This window comes from Pristiophorus japonicus, unplaced genomic scaffold (genome assembly GCF_044704955.1).
Source record: "Pristiophorus japonicus isolate sPriJap1 unplaced genomic scaffold, sPriJap1.hap1 HAP1_SCAFFOLD_512, whole genome shotgun sequence".
Classification (NCBI taxonomy): Eukaryota; Metazoa; Chordata; class Chondrichthyes; family Pristiophoridae; genus Pristiophorus; species Pristiophorus japonicus.
Window position 1 is genome coordinate 370,307 of NW_027254418.1, and position 15,547 is coordinate 385,853.

General features: G+C 44.5%; 1 protein-coding gene across 12 annotated transcripts in view; it reads left to right on the forward strand.

The window, feature by feature from the left end:
* LOC139253807 (zinc finger protein 239-like) overlaps window positions 1-15,547 on the forward strand; it is a 35,232-nt gene that overhangs the window by 290 nt on the left and 19,395 nt on the right. Inside the window, exons 1-4 of one of the 12 annotated variants that reach the window (XM_070873562.1) lie at window positions 4,186-4,280; window positions 5,469-5,594; window positions 8,380-8,468; window positions 13,147-14,074. In XM_070873562.1, coding sequence (XP_070729663.1) covers window positions 13,496-14,074 — 579 coding nt within the window. In that variant the 5' untranslated portion in view covers window positions 4,186-4,280; window positions 5,469-5,594; window positions 8,380-8,468; window positions 13,147-13,495. Of the gene's footprint in view, window positions 1-732; window positions 753-4,185; window positions 4,442-4,605; window positions 5,109-5,468; window positions 5,595-5,911; window positions 6,048-7,710; window positions 7,872-8,379; window positions 8,469-13,146; window positions 14,378-15,547 lie in introns of those variants that run through there. The other 11 variants (XM_070873574.1, XM_070873563.1, XM_070873564.1 and 8 more) reach the window with 11 other exon arrangements.

The following is a 15,547-nucleotide window of genomic DNA, read 5'->3' on the forward strand; positions in this document are numbered from 1 at the left end:
GTGCAGACATCTTGTGGGCTGCAACAGATTCCAGAGATCGGGATGGACGCGGCCATGGAGTGATTTGTAAAAAGTGATTTGTGATTATTAACAGCAACAACTTTTAACCGTGAGTCTTGTTTATTTGTACATGGGACGTTCTGGCAACGGAAGAATGACCATAATATAAAATGTTACACTAAGTTTGAAAGTGATTTTGTTAAATCCGAAACTGGGGTCTTAAATTTAAACAAGGTATGAGGGTTGAGTTGGCTAAGATAGATTAGGAAACTACATTAAAAGGTATCGAGCCAGATTAGCAATGGCTCGCTTTAAAGAATTAATACATAATTTACAATAATTACATACCTAATTACAAAACCCCCACAGGTGCTCCAACCGTGGCTAACCAGTTAAGTTAAAGATAGTTTTAGATCAAAAGGAAGAAGCTTATAATGTTGCCAAAAAGAGCAGTAAGCCTGGGGATTGGGAACATTTTAGAATTCAGCAAAGGAGGACCAAGAAACTGATAAAGAAAGGGAAATAGAAAAAGTAAATGTGGGTCCCCTACAGGCTGAGAAATTATAATGGGGAATAAGGAAATGGCAGAGAAATTAAACCAATACTTTAGGTGGAAAATTGTGGTTGGAGGCTTCTTTTGGGCGAACGCAGCCGACCAGAATTTAAAAAAAAATTGCCTGGCCTCAGAGGAACATAGGATTGCGGTCGGAGTCAGAGTTTCGTAGTGCAGTGTACAGGAACATGTCTTCCAGGTATGTTTTCGTATCCTAGGATCACGTGGGCCTGAACCACCAATGAACATCTAGTATTCTCATTGATAATAATGGGAGCTCCGGTTGTACGAGCTCCCATTGCTATCAACAACAACAACTTTATTTATATACCGCTTTTAACGGAGTAAAATGTCCCAAGGCACTTCAGTGTTATAAGACAAAGCAAATAAGTTTGACACCGAGCCACATAAGAAGAAATTACAGCAGATGACCAAAAGTTGGTCAAAGAGTAGCTTTAAGGGGCATCTTAAAGGGGGAAAGAAATGCCCAGAGGCAGAGAGGCTTAGGGAGGGAGTTCCAGAGCTTAGGGCCCAGGCAGCTGAAGGCACGGCCACCGATGTTGAACAGTTCTAATCAGGAATGCTCAAGAGGGCTAATTTTGAGGAACACAGACATCACGTGGCATTGTGAGGCTGAAAGAGATTACAGAGATAGGGAGGGGCAAGGCCATGGAGGGATTTGAAAACAATGATGAGAATTTTGAAATCGAGGCGTTGCATAACTGGGAGCCAATGTAGGTCAGCGAGCACAGGAGTGATGGGTGATCAGGACTTGGTGCAAGTTAGGACATGGGGTGCAAGTTAGGACATGGCGTGCCAAGTTTTGGATGACCTCAAATTTACATAAGAACATAAGAAATAGGAGCAAAAGTATGGCCATACGGCCCCTCGAGCCTGCTCTGCCATTTAATACGATCATGGCTGATCTGATCATGGACTCAAGTCCACTTCACTGCCTGCTCGCCATAATCCCCTATTCCCTTCTCGGTTAAGAAACTGTGTATCTCTGTTTTAAATTTATTCAATGTCCCAACTTTCACAGCTCTCTGAGGCAGCAAATTCCACAGATTTACAACCATCTGAGAAAAGAAATGTCTCCTCATCTCAGTTTTAAATGGGTGGCCCCTTATTCTAAGATTATGCCCCCGAGTTCTAGTCTCTCCTATCAGTGGAAACATCCTCTCTGCATCCATCTTGTCAAGCCCCCTCATAATCTTATACGTTTCGATACGATCACCTCTCAATCTTCCGAATTCCAATGAGTCGAGGCTCAACTTACTCATCCTTTCCTCATAAGTCAACCACCTCATCTCCGGAATCAACCTCGTGTACCTTCTCTGAGCAGCCTCCAAAGCAAGTATATCCTTTCATAAATAAGGAAACCAAAACTGTACGCAGTATTCCAGGTGTGGCCTCACCAATACCCTGTATAACTGTAGCAAGACTTCCCCTTTGCAATAAAGGCCAAGATTCCATTGGCCTTCCTGATTACTTGCTGTACCTGCATACTAACCTTTTGTGTTTCATGCACAAGTACCCCCAGGTCCTGCTGTACTGCAGCACTTTGCAATTTTTCTCCATTTATAAAATAACTTGCTTTTTTTCCTCCAAAGTGCATGACTTCACAATTTCCAACATTATACTCCATCTGCCAAATTTTTGTCCACTCACGTTTCCTGTCTATGTCCTTTTGCAGATTTTTTGTGTCCTCCTCACACATTGCTTTTCCCTCCCATCTTTGTATCATCAGCAAACTTGGCTACATTACACTTGGTCCTTTCTTCCAAGTTAATATAGATTATAAATAGTTGGGGTCCCAGCACTGATCCCTGCAGCATGCCACTGGTTACTGATTGCCAACCAGAGCATGAACCATTTATCCCAACTCTCTGTTTTCTGTTAGTTAGCTGAGCCTCTATCCATGCTAATATATTACCCCAACCCCGTGAACTTTTATCTTGTGCAGTAATGTTTTATGTGGCACCTTGTTAAATGCCTTCTGGAAGTCCAAATACATCACATCCACTGGTTCCCCTTAATCCACCCTTCTCGTTACATCCTCAAAGAATTCTAGCAAATTTGTCAAACATTATTTCCCCTTCATATATGCAAATATAAATTGTGTTCACCGCCCCAACAGCCTTTCTTTGTCTGTCTCTCTCTCTCTCTCTCCTCCTAAACTGAGGGACATTTAACAGTGATCTATCCATCCCATCCTCATCATCCAGAGATAGCTATCAGAGTGAGCGGCAGAGAGACAGGCATAGTATCAGCCTTAAACACCCGAACTGTGTCTGCATATTAGGGTCAATACTAGTATCACACATTCATGTATAACACCAGTGGGGGGAGAGAGACACACACATTATCAGTCTTACACTTGGCATCAGTGTCTCCATATTACACTCAGTAACAGTGCCACATTGTCATGTATAGCACCAGAGAGAGAAACAGTGTCTGACATATCAAGAAAGACTGGATCAACTGGGCTTGTATTCACTGGAGTTCAGAAGAATGAGAAGGGATCTCATAGAAACGTTTAAAATTCTGACGGGTTTAGACAGGTTAGATGCAGGAAGAATGTTCCCAATGTTGTGGAAGTCTAGAGCCAGGGGTCACAGTCTGAGGATAAGGGGTAAGCCATTTAGGACCGAGATGAGGAGAAACTTCTTCACCCAGAGAGTGGTGAACCTGTGGAATTCTCTACCACAGAAAGTTGTTGAGGCCAATTCACTAAATATATTCAAAAAGGAGTTAGATGTAGTCCTTATTACCAGGGGGATCAAGGGGTATGGCGAGAAAGCAGGAATGGGGTACTGAAATTGCATGTTCAGTCATGAACTCATTGAATGGCGGTGCAGGCTTGAAGGGCCGAATGGCCTACTCCTGCACCTATTTTCTATGTTTCTATGTGTCAGTGTTGTACTCACAAGTGTGTCCACATCACGTGAAATAACAGTATCCCGCCTTCACAAACAGTACGAGATTGAGAGAGAGAGAGAGAGAGAAAGAGAAGAGAGATCGAGATCGAGGCAGGACGGTGAGACACAGAAACATGCACAGTATCAGTTCAAGACTGACCTGTGAAGTCTACTTTTATCCTGAAAGTCCCCATTGGAGGGACAGAAGTTAAAGTCTCTCACTGATATTGTACCACAGACAGACACATTATTAATCCCACACTGCGGGACAGTGTCAGAGAGTGAGAGAAACAACGTCCCACATTTAACCCTCACTTGCCTGTTGTACTCTCTGTAATCTTACAGCTAAGGGCCGTTTGGTATGACCCAGTGTTTCACTCTGATTAAACTAAACTGGGACAGTTTCTGTCATATTAACTCCTGCACAGTCCCAGCAAACACTCCTACTTCCCCCGTCCCTCTGATGTTTCTGCAGGATTGCTTTGTGAGGACAGGCTCATGAATAGAAAAATAATGTGCACGGAATGATCCCAAATTGAGCATCTCAAAGGGAATTTAAACATTCTCTGTCCTTTTCCCCCAGGCCCAGTTCCTTTGCTCATACTCTGATTAAAATGAATTGGGAAAGTTCACTTTGCTGATTATAGACTGCGCATGCGTGGATAAGCCCCGCCCCCTGTGTCGATTTCCAGTGAGAAGAGCACATGCGCCCTCCCCTCCCCCAGCTCTGCCTGTGATCGTCATTCACTCAGTGAGCGGAAGAAGATGGTTTAAACAGCCGGGAATGGAGACACCACGGCCCCGGGGTAAGGCAGCGAGCAGCAGCCTCCTTACAGCAGCACATCGCTTTGGGAGCGTGTCCGCAGATGGGCTCAGAGATCAGCACTGAGTCCGGGGGAAGTTCAGGGAGAGTCGGAGGCTGTGTGTAACAGGCGGAGTGGAGCAAGAACTGGTCTCAGTGCGTGGAGTGAGTGGGGGAAGGGAGAGGCTATTCTCGGGCTGTGTGTGGACAGCGTGTGTCCCGGGTAAGGGAGACAGAATGGGAAGGATCTGCTGTTTACAATCATTGCTGCTTTCTCCCTCCAAACCAGTAGTGAACGTTCCTGCTTTAGTTCCAGTCTCATCGTGTTTGTTGTCCGAGACTCCCAAAGCAAGTGCTCTACTCGGAACTCCTTCACCCCAAACGAACCAAAGGTGGGCAGCGGAAACATTACAAGGACACCCTCAAAGCCTCCCTGATAAAGTACGCCATCCCCACTGACACCTGGGAGGCCCTGGCCCAAGACCGCCCTAAGTGAAGGAAGTGCATCCAGGTGGGCGCTGAGCACCTCGACTCTCATCGCCGAGAGCATTCAGAAATCACACGCAAGCAGCGGAAAGAGCGTGCGACAAACCGGTCTCGCCCCCCCACCCCACTTCCCTCAACGACTATCTGCCCCATCTGTGATAGGGACTCTGGCTCTCGTATTGGACTGTTCAGAAACCAAAGAACTCACTTCAGGAGTGGAAGCAAGTCTTTCTCGATTCCGAGGGACTGCCTATGATGATGATCATTGGACAGTGAGCGGTGGAAGCAGAGCCGGACACTGAGGATTTATACAAGGAGCATCTATTGCAGGCACCGGGTGAGAAATGTAAAGGACACGTTTTAAACAGCGGCTCTTTGTTTTTGGTTGAACGGTTAGTGCCCTGGGAGAGGGGAGCAGCAATCTGAGCTGTGTAAAAGTCCGTGCTCCATCGGGTCGTCCCATTCCTGAAGCAGGGCAGGGGTTGGGTTGTGTCTGGATGTCAGTAAATTGCTGTAAATCTGCCCAACACACTTGGTGTGTAGAAGCTGAGTGCTGCAGTGGAGTCAGACACTGACACTGTTTGTATCGCTGGCTTCCCTTTGTGAATGTTCAAAATGATTACTAATTGAACGATTACATTCATCACTTTAGTCTTTTCTACCTCTCTTATTCTTGAATGATCAGAGATACCTTCTCCTCCTACAGGCAAGGAATTGAAGGAACCGGAACAAATGTGAAGTTTCCACCACCTGAGACATAAGGAACAGTGCAACCAGCTCCTCCTCACACACAGCCTTTTTTAAATTTGTTCACTGGATGTGGGTGTCGCTGGTAAGGCCAGCATTTATTGTCCATCACTAATTGCCCTGGAGAAGATGGTGGTGAGCCACCTTCATCAACGGCTGCCGTCCATGTGATGATGGTACTCCCACAGTGCTGTTAGGGAGGGAGTTCTGTTTCTCTAACAGGTTCCATGTGCTGAAAGGCCTCCTCAAGTTCCCAGATCCAGGGACTGTTCTTCCCCATTGTTTTGGAAATAGCATTGGGCAGTAAACAGGAGCTCAATGCTTCTTGTGCACCAGCTCACTGATCGGCGCTCCTAACGCTGATTATATTTTATAATCTCACTCAAACGTCCCAAAATGTTGCTTTCTTTTCCATCACCTCTAGGGTTATTAGCCAAGTTTGCATCAAGCAAATCGTGATCCCACCAGTAACAGCACTTTCCCGACTGTTATCCAAGAGGCTGCTTCTGACATTTTCTTCTGCGTAAATGTTAACCACGTGAATAACTGAAAATCTTCATTTCTACAGCAACAACAAACACTTGCATTTATGACAGATACAGAGTGAATCCCTCACTCACTCACTGTACCACAGACTGACAGATACAGAATGAATCCGACACTCACTGCATCACTGACAGATATGGTTTATGTAATGTACTAATAGCTCGTCTCTACTCCAAATATTTCTGAATCGCATTCGTCCAATATAATGTGCAAAACTATTGTCTGTTGGGGTCATCTCTGATCTGTAAATTTCACAAATATAGGATAAAACCCACTCTCTCATACCAGAAAATAACAGGTACAGAATAAATCCCACACTCTCATACCAGAAACTAACATGTACAGAGGAAACACACACTCGCTTACCCAAGAATGAGAGATCTATAATGAATCCCACATTCACATTGCACAAACTGACATATAAAGGTAAAAATCCACACTCAGATACCAGAAACTGACACCCCACACATCTACTACAAACTGACGGTACAGAAAAAAACCCACAATCACATCCCAGAAACTGACAGGTACATATTAATTGCTACACTCACACAACAGGAACTGACAGGTACAGAATACAATCAACACCCAGATTCCAGAAACTGACAGGTATAGAATGCAATCCACACTTAGATACCAGAAAGTGACTGGTACAGATTAAAACCACAGTCACATATCAGAAACTGACGGGTACCGATTCAACCCCATACTCTCATACCGGAATCTGATTGGTACAGAATAAAATGCACACTCCGATCCGAAAAACTGACATACTGGTCAATATCCACTCACATACCAGAAGCTGATGATATAGGTTAAAGGACACACTCACATAACAGAAACTGACAGGTACATGATAAAGATTCGCTTAGATACCAGAAACTGACAGATACAGAATAAAACCTACACTCACATCAAAACTTGACAGGTACAGAATAAATCCCACATGCACAGAGCAGGAACTGATAGGTACAGTATGAAACCCACACCCACGTATCTGAGCAATAATATGCAAGTAAAACCCACACTCGCCTATTGGAAACTGACCGGGAAACACACACACACCAGCGACTGATGGAACGAGTAGAACAGTTTAGGCACCCTTTCTCCAGTGTCAGGCTCACACAATCGTTTTTTTTAATGTAGCACATTTAATTAGTGATAAAAGCTACTTGTGAAACAATCCCATTTTTGCTAATTTAATTTGTGACAAAAAGATGGTATGAGCATGCGCTAAATACATGCTGCTCCTCCCCTCCGCACACAGTGTTTAAACTGACAGGAAGGGCCCATGCGAGCTCCCCTCCTCCAGCTCTGTCAGCGGCTGCCGTTTCCTCTGTGCCGGGCTGATGATCGTTGAACACATCAGGGAGCGGAGATATCCCAGGCCCGAGCAAGGGAGCAAACAGCAGCCACCTTACAGCAGCTCATCACATTGGGACTGTGTCCGCAGATGGGCTTTGAGTCGGGATAAGTTCAGCGGCAGTCGGGGGCTGTCTGTAAGAGGCAGAGTGGAGTAGGAACTAGTTTTGGAGCATGGAGTGATGGGGGAAGGGGGAGCCCATTCTCGGGCTGTGTGTGTACGGTGTAAGGTAACAGAGAAAGTAAATCACCTCGCTCTTTCAAATCAGTGCTGCTTTCTTTCCCCAAATCAGTAGTGAATGTTCCTGATTCAGTTCCAATCTCACCGTGTCTGTTGTTCTTGGACATTGAATAGTGGAAACACAGCCTGAGAATGAGGATGTGAGGAGTGTCACAAAGTGCATCTATTGCAGGCACCAGAAGAGGAATGTAATTGGAGACATTTCAAAAATGGGTAATTTTGTTTTGGTGCATTGAATTCTTCAGAACCATGTTGCTGGTGATCGAGCGATACATTGTCACCCCCTCAGATACATCAGCATCTGGTAACTGTGACATTCTGTTAATGACACAGGCCATTAACTCTGTTTCAATAGACTGAGAACAATTGTTGTACAGGTACCTGTGGTTATATTCCAGGAAGCAATTCAGAATTTTACAGGTAGTCCCATGGAAGCGGGAGAGATCAACCTGAACTGTGCCAATCGGGTGGTCCCATTCATGGACCAGTGCTGGGTTTGGGTTGTGTCTGGATGCTGATAACTTACCATAGAACCGTCCTATACACCTGAGTGCTGCTGTACTGCAGTGAGATCAGACAAGGACACTGTTTGTATCGCAGATTCCTCTCTCCAGATTCTTTACTTTATTAAACACAAACACATGAATTATAACTTTATTTTTATAATCTCTCCATTGGCTGTCCATATCATAACTAAGTGTTTTCCTATTATTATTCTCAGAGCAAAATACTTCACCAAGCCAGAATAAATTTGATCTTTCCTCAACCCGGAACACAAGGAACAGTGCAGGCAGCTCCTTCTCACACACAGTAAGTACATTATCACTCAGAGCGCAGAGACACAGAACTGACCTCAATCATATTGTCACAGGCAGCAGAAGCTGTCAGTCCCACAGTGATCCAAATTCCCAGAATTATATTTTGAATCCCACAGTCACTTGGAGCAGTACAATAATGTGTTGTTTCAAAGTCCAATCATATCTCATTGAAAGGCAGATCCAATTTCACTCCCTTACTCACACACACGAACAGATAGACACTGACAGTGTCAATTCACACTCGTGTCTGTACAATGACTCTCAAACCCAACAGCTAACATACAAGAGCAGAGAAACTGAGGTAATGGACTGAATCAAACCTCCTCCTGAGACAGTCATCGATAATCACAAACTATCATCCGCCTACAGCAGGTGAGACGGAACCAAATCCAACACTCACACAGAGCAAGAATAGCTCAGTAAAGAGACTGTCAATTACATAATCAATCCCACACTCTCACACACCACCAGTCTAACAGATACATAATCAATCCCACACTCTCACACACCACCAGTCTAACAGATACATAATCAATCCCACACTCTCTCACATCACCAGTCTAACAGATACATAATCAATCCCTCACTCTCAAACAGTACCAGAGACTGAGAGAAACAATGATTCATACACTCAGACACATTGAAAAAAAATCACAATCTGTCATTCAATCATTTCCAGTACCTGACTGACAGTGAAACCCTACAGCTACAGACAAATACTCACACTCACATACCAGAGACAGATAGTTGGAGAGTGAACTCCACAGTCACGCACCAGAAACTGACAGGTACAGAAAAAAAACACTTTTGCATTCCAGAGACTGATAGATAGAGTAATACCCACACTCACATTCCAGAGACTGATAGATACAGAGTAATACCCACACTCACATTCCAGAGACTGAAAGATACAGAGTAATACCCACACTCACATTCCAGAGACCGATAGATACAGAGTAATACCCACACTCACATTCCAGAGACTGACAAATACAGACTAAAAACCACACTCCTGTAACAATCTTACAGGTACTGATTAAAACCCTTACTCAAATATCAGAAACCGATAGATACAGAATGAAACCCACACTCACTTCTCAGAGACGGACAGATACAGAATAAAACACATATCAGAGAGTGACAGAGCAAAATCAACACTCACCTGAAAGTGACTGACTGATTCAATGTCAAACCCACAATACCACAGCTGTACCAGACACTTAAAGGCACAGAATGAAATCAACATTCATATAATAGCAACTGACGGGTACAGAAAACATACACACATTAACATACCAGTGACAGACAGGTAGAATGTCATAACAGAAACTGTGACATATAGAATATAACCCCACTCATAACAGAAACAGACAGGTACAGCTAAAAAGTGCCACACTCACACACAAGAGACTGACAGGTACAGAGTGAAATCCACATTCACACACTTGAATAAAACACACATTCACATAACAGAAACTGACAGGAGGAAAACCCACATACACATACCATAGACTGACATTCACAGAATAATACCCACACTCAGATACCATAGACTGATGGATACAGAGTAAACCCCAAACTCACACCAAAGACTAATAGATAGAGTGAAGATCACACTCTCATCCCAGAGAATGACCACTGTAGAGTAAAATCCACACACACAAAAAAGTGAGTGACAGATCAAGAATAAAACCTGCACTCACATCCCAGAGAGTGAAAGATAGACAAAAATACACAATCATGTTACCGAGATTGATACATACAGATAATACCCAAATACATATACCAGAAACTGAGATAGAAAAAAACCACACTCAAATCTCAGAGACTGACAGATAAAGAATAAAACTCACACACACATCCTCGAGAGTGATAGATACAGACTTAAATATGCACTCCCTTACCAGAAACTGGGAGTTATTGCACTGATTGAACACTTACTCATGTAACACAAACTGACAGGTACAGTGTAAAACCCCACACTCCCATTCCTGAAACTGACAGGTACAGCGCTAAAACCCACATTCACATCAGAGAAACTGAAAGTTGCAGAATGAAGCCCCACTCAAATACCAGAAACAGACAGATACAGACAAAAGCCCACATTACCTGAAACTGACCGAGAGTAAAACCCACACTCGCCTACCAGAGATTGAAATTTACAGATACAATCCACACATACCAGAGACTGAAAGGTAGAGAGTGAAAGCCACACACACACACACCAGTAACTGACGGATACAGATCACAACCCACACTCACATATCAAACACTGACAAATAAAGAGTAAAACCGCACTCTCAAAGAAAATCAACACTCAAATACCAAAAATTGACAGTGCCGGAGGAAAACCCACAATCACAGAGTAGAAACAGACATGAACAGAGTAAAATGCACTCACATTTCAGAAACCGATGGGTACAGAATACAGCTCGCATTCACATAATAGAAACTGACTGGAATAGAGGAATCGCAAACTAACATACCAGAGACTGACAAGTAGAGTGAAATCCACACACACACACCAAAAACTGTTATATACAGAGTAAAATTCACACTTGTATACCAGAGAATGAAAGATACAGAATGAAACCCACACTCGCTTACCAGTAATTGACAGGTACAGAGTGAAAACCTCTCTTCCAGACCATAAACTTACAGGTATAAAGGAAAAGCCACACTCGCTAACCAGAGACTAACAGATACAGAATAAATACTACACTCACTGGTGGGCGTAGTCTATAGGCCCCCTAACAGTAGCTACACTATTGGATGGAGTATAAATTAAGAAATAATGGAGTCTTGTAAAAAAGGAACAGGAATAATCATGGGCAATTTTAATCTTCATATTGATTGAACAAATCAAATTGGCCAAGGTAGCCTTGAGGAAGAATTCATAGTGTGTATCTGGGATAATTTCCTTGAACAGTACTTTGCGGAACCAACCAGGGAGCAGGCTATCTTAGATCTGGTACTGTGTGATGAGAACATAAGAAATAGGAGCACGCCATTTGGCCCCTCGAGCCTGCTCTGCCATTTAGTAAGAACGTGGCTGGTCTGATCATGGCCTCACCTCCACTTCCCTGTCCGCTCCCCATAATCCTTTATTCCCTTAATGCTCAAAAGTCTGTCTATTTTCACCTTAAGTATATTTAATGGCCCAGCCGCCACAGCTCTCTGGGACAGAGAATTCCACAGATTTACAACCACCTGAGAGAATAAATTCCTCTCATCTCAGTTTTAAATGGGTGACCCCTTATTCTGAAACTACATCCCCTAGTTCTAGTTTCCCCCTATGAGTGGAAATATCCTCATTGCATCTACCTTGTCGAGCCCCCTCATTATCTTTTATGTTTCAATAAGACCGCCTCTCATTCTTCTGAATTCCAATGAATATAGGCCCAACCTACTCAACCTATCTTCATAATCAACCCCCTCAATCAACCTAGTGAACCTGCTCTGAACTGCCTCCAATGCAAGTATATCCTTCCTTAAATACAGAGGTTAAAACTGTATGCAATACTCTAGGTGTGACCTCACCAATACCCTGTACAGTTGTAGCAGGACTTCTCTGCTTTTATACTTCAACCCCCTTGCAATAAAGGCCAACATTCCATTTGCCTTCCTGATTACTTGCTGTACCTGCATACTAACTTTTTGTGTTTCATGCACAAGTACCCCCAGGTCCCTCTGCACTGCAGCACTTTGCAATTTTTCTCCATTTAAATAATAATTTGCTTTTTTATTTTTTCTGCCAAAGTTGACAACCTCACATTTTCCCACATTATATTCGGGACAGACTCCACTTGGAATGTACTGGGGCTAGGGTCCTGGCGAACCGAATAACTGGGGCTGCAGAGAGAGCTTTAACTAATCAGTCGGGGGGAGGGGGTGGGGGCAGGGGCAGGGCACGGCGGGGCAGGGTTCAGGTGAGCAGAAACCTAAAAGCTTAAAGGACAAGGTGAAGGCAATAGAGCAGGGTAGCATTGAGGGAAACGAAAACCAAAGCGTGACAGGAAGGGACAGAATCTATAAACATAAGAGTGTATCCGGAAACTGGAGCCGTAGCAGGAGCAAAACCATGCTGACTCTGCTTGACTGAATTATGCTTTTCCAAATGTCCTGCGACAGATGTTAGGCGAACTGGTCTTGTGACACTGTTGTGAAGCGCCTTGGGACGTTGTACTATGTTAAAGCTGCTATATAAATAAAAATTATTATTAACAAAAGGAAAGCTGCAGGTTTGTGCGTCACCATCACGATTCATCGAGGCGTAGAGTGCATGTATGGCCATCTTTGCAGAGGAGCAAAGTGTGGGTGGGGCGACAGGGTCCCCAGGGTCAGCACCTTCAGGGGAGGAGAGGGGAACCAGTGAGTGTAGAACTAAACCCAGCCAGAGTCCGTACCTTCAGGGGAAGTTAGGGGAACCAGTGAGTGTAGAACTGAACCTAGACAAAGTAGATGGTGAAAACTGGGAGTGGAGGACATGTTGTTTTCAGACGTGCGATGTGTTTGAATTTCAGGACAGGGAGGACAGAGAGTGTATGGGACAGGAATTTACAGCTTTGGAGGAACGAGAGAGGAAAGAATGTTCCATAGAATCTGGAATTGTCTGTTCTGAATTTGTGTCTGGTACTTGCAGTAATGATTTTTGTAAACTCCTTTTGCAGGGTATAAGAAGGGCAGGATTTGCAGATGGGAAAATCAAACCAAACAGCACGTCAAGATCTGACAGAATAACACGATTCCTCCGGACCTGAATGTCATCGGCCTTTGACTGTGGAAGGAGAAATGTTTGCCTGTTCTGTCTGTGGGAAAAGATTTCAAACATCACTGTGACTGGAAAAGCACCGAGACACACACACACCTGAGTGAGAGTGTTCCAGTGCACTGCCTGTTGAAAGAGCTTTAACCAGTTACACAGCCTGAAAAAACATCACACCATTCACAGCAGGGAGAAACTGTACACGTGTTGTGTGTGGACGAGGCTTCAACTGATCATCCAACCTGCAGAGACACATGGACACCCGCATCATGGAGAAACCGTGGGAATGTGGGGACTGTGGGAAGAGATTTAATTATCCGTCAGAGCTGGAAAAACATCGGCGCAGTCACACTGCGAAGAGGCTGTTCATCTGCTCAGTGTGTGGGGATCGATTCACTCAGTCAAGCCACCTGATGGGACACCAGCGAATTCACACCGGGGAGAGGCCGTACACTTGCACCGTGTGTGGGGAGGGATTCACTTGTTATTCCAACCTTCTAACTCACCAGCGAGTTCACACTGGGAACAGGCTGTTCACCTGCTCTGAATGTGGGGAGGAATTCACTTGTTCATCCAACCTTCTAACTCACCAGCGAGTTCACTCTGGGAAAAGGCCGGTCACCTGCTCCGTGTGTGGGGAGGGATTCGCTCGGTCATCCCATCTGCTGACACACCAGCGAGTTCACACTAGGGAGAAGCCGTTCACCTGCTCTGAGTGTGGGAAGGGATTCACTGAGTCATCCCAGCTGCTGATACACCAGCGAGTTCACACTGGGGAAAGGCCGTTCACCTGCTCCGTGTGTGGGAAGGGATACGCTCGGTCATCCAACCTGGTAAGACATCAGCGAGTTCACAAGTGACTGCAGGGTTTGGATTCTGCTGTTACCCCAGACTGAATTGTGTCCATTCTGACAGTTGGGGTTTCTTTCTGCTGATAGTGATTTCCCCCTCTAACTGGACTGGAGTTTAATATTCTGGATATTTGACCAATTAATCAACGGGAAAAGGGTCAGATAAAAATAATTCTAATTTGTGTTTGCATACTTAACTCTTTAAAGGGATTCTTCAAATACTGAAAGCTGCATCAAATGGAGCTAAATGTTGTTAACAATTGATAATAAAATGAATTGAATCTGCAGGTTGATTTTGGATTTCTCTGGGAGGGAGCCGGACGTGATGTGCGTTGAAATACCGCCGGTATCCAGTAGATGATGCGGTCCCTCCTATTAACTCCAACTAAGAGGAGCGTGACTGCCCCCTAGAGCAAGAGGAATAAGGGCAGCTCAGGGTCAGGCACTGAAAATACTGCACCCCACAGGGACATCACTCAGTGCCCCCTCCCTGGGGCAGCTCGGGGTCAGACACTGAAAATACTGCACCCCACAGGGACATCACACACTGTCCCCATCCTGAAGCAGCTCGGGGTCACACACTGAAAATACTGCATCCCACAGGGACATCACACACTGCCCCCTCCCTGGGGCAGATCAGAGGCAGAACATGGAATGGAAAGGGGAGGTTCCAGTTGTTGTGGACCATGTAGGAACCAATGACCTAGGTAGTACTAGGAATGAGGTTCTGCTGAAAGAGATGGAGGTGTTGGGGTTCAAATGAAAAAGCTGAACGTCAAAGGTAATAATCTCTGGATTGTTACCTGAGCCCCACACCAATTGTTACAGGGATAAGCAGATTAGAACAGTAAATGCATGGCTCAAAGAGTGGTGTGGGAGGCAGGGGTTTTTCTTTACAGGCACTGGCACCAGCACTGGGCAAAGAGGGAGCTGTTCCCTTGCCATGGGTTCCACTTGAGCTGGGCAGGAACCAGTGTCCTGGCGAATCGAATAACTAGGGCAGTAAACAGGGCTTTAAACTATTGAAGGCTGGGTGGAGAGATCCAGGAAAGTACAGCACGGTTTAGATCGAGAGAAAAAGCAACAAGAGACATGTCAAGGCTCTAGAGCAGAGTTTTGGGTAAAAATAAGCAGAGTGGGTGAGGAAGGAATAGAGAGAGTAACAAAGGTAATCGGGCATTACTGACTAAGGAAAAATAGAAAAAAGCCAAAGCTAAAGGCACTATATCTGAGCGCATGAAGTATTCACAAGAAAATAGATGAATTAATAGCGCAGATAGAAATTAATAGGTTTAATCTGATAACCATTATGGAGCTGTGGTTGCAAAGTGACCACGGTTGAGAACTAAATATTCCGGGATACATAACTTTTAGAAGAGATAGCAAAATTGAAAAGGAGAAGTGGTAGCCCTAATAATAAAGGATGGGATAAAGATTACTGTCTTAGCTCGGAAA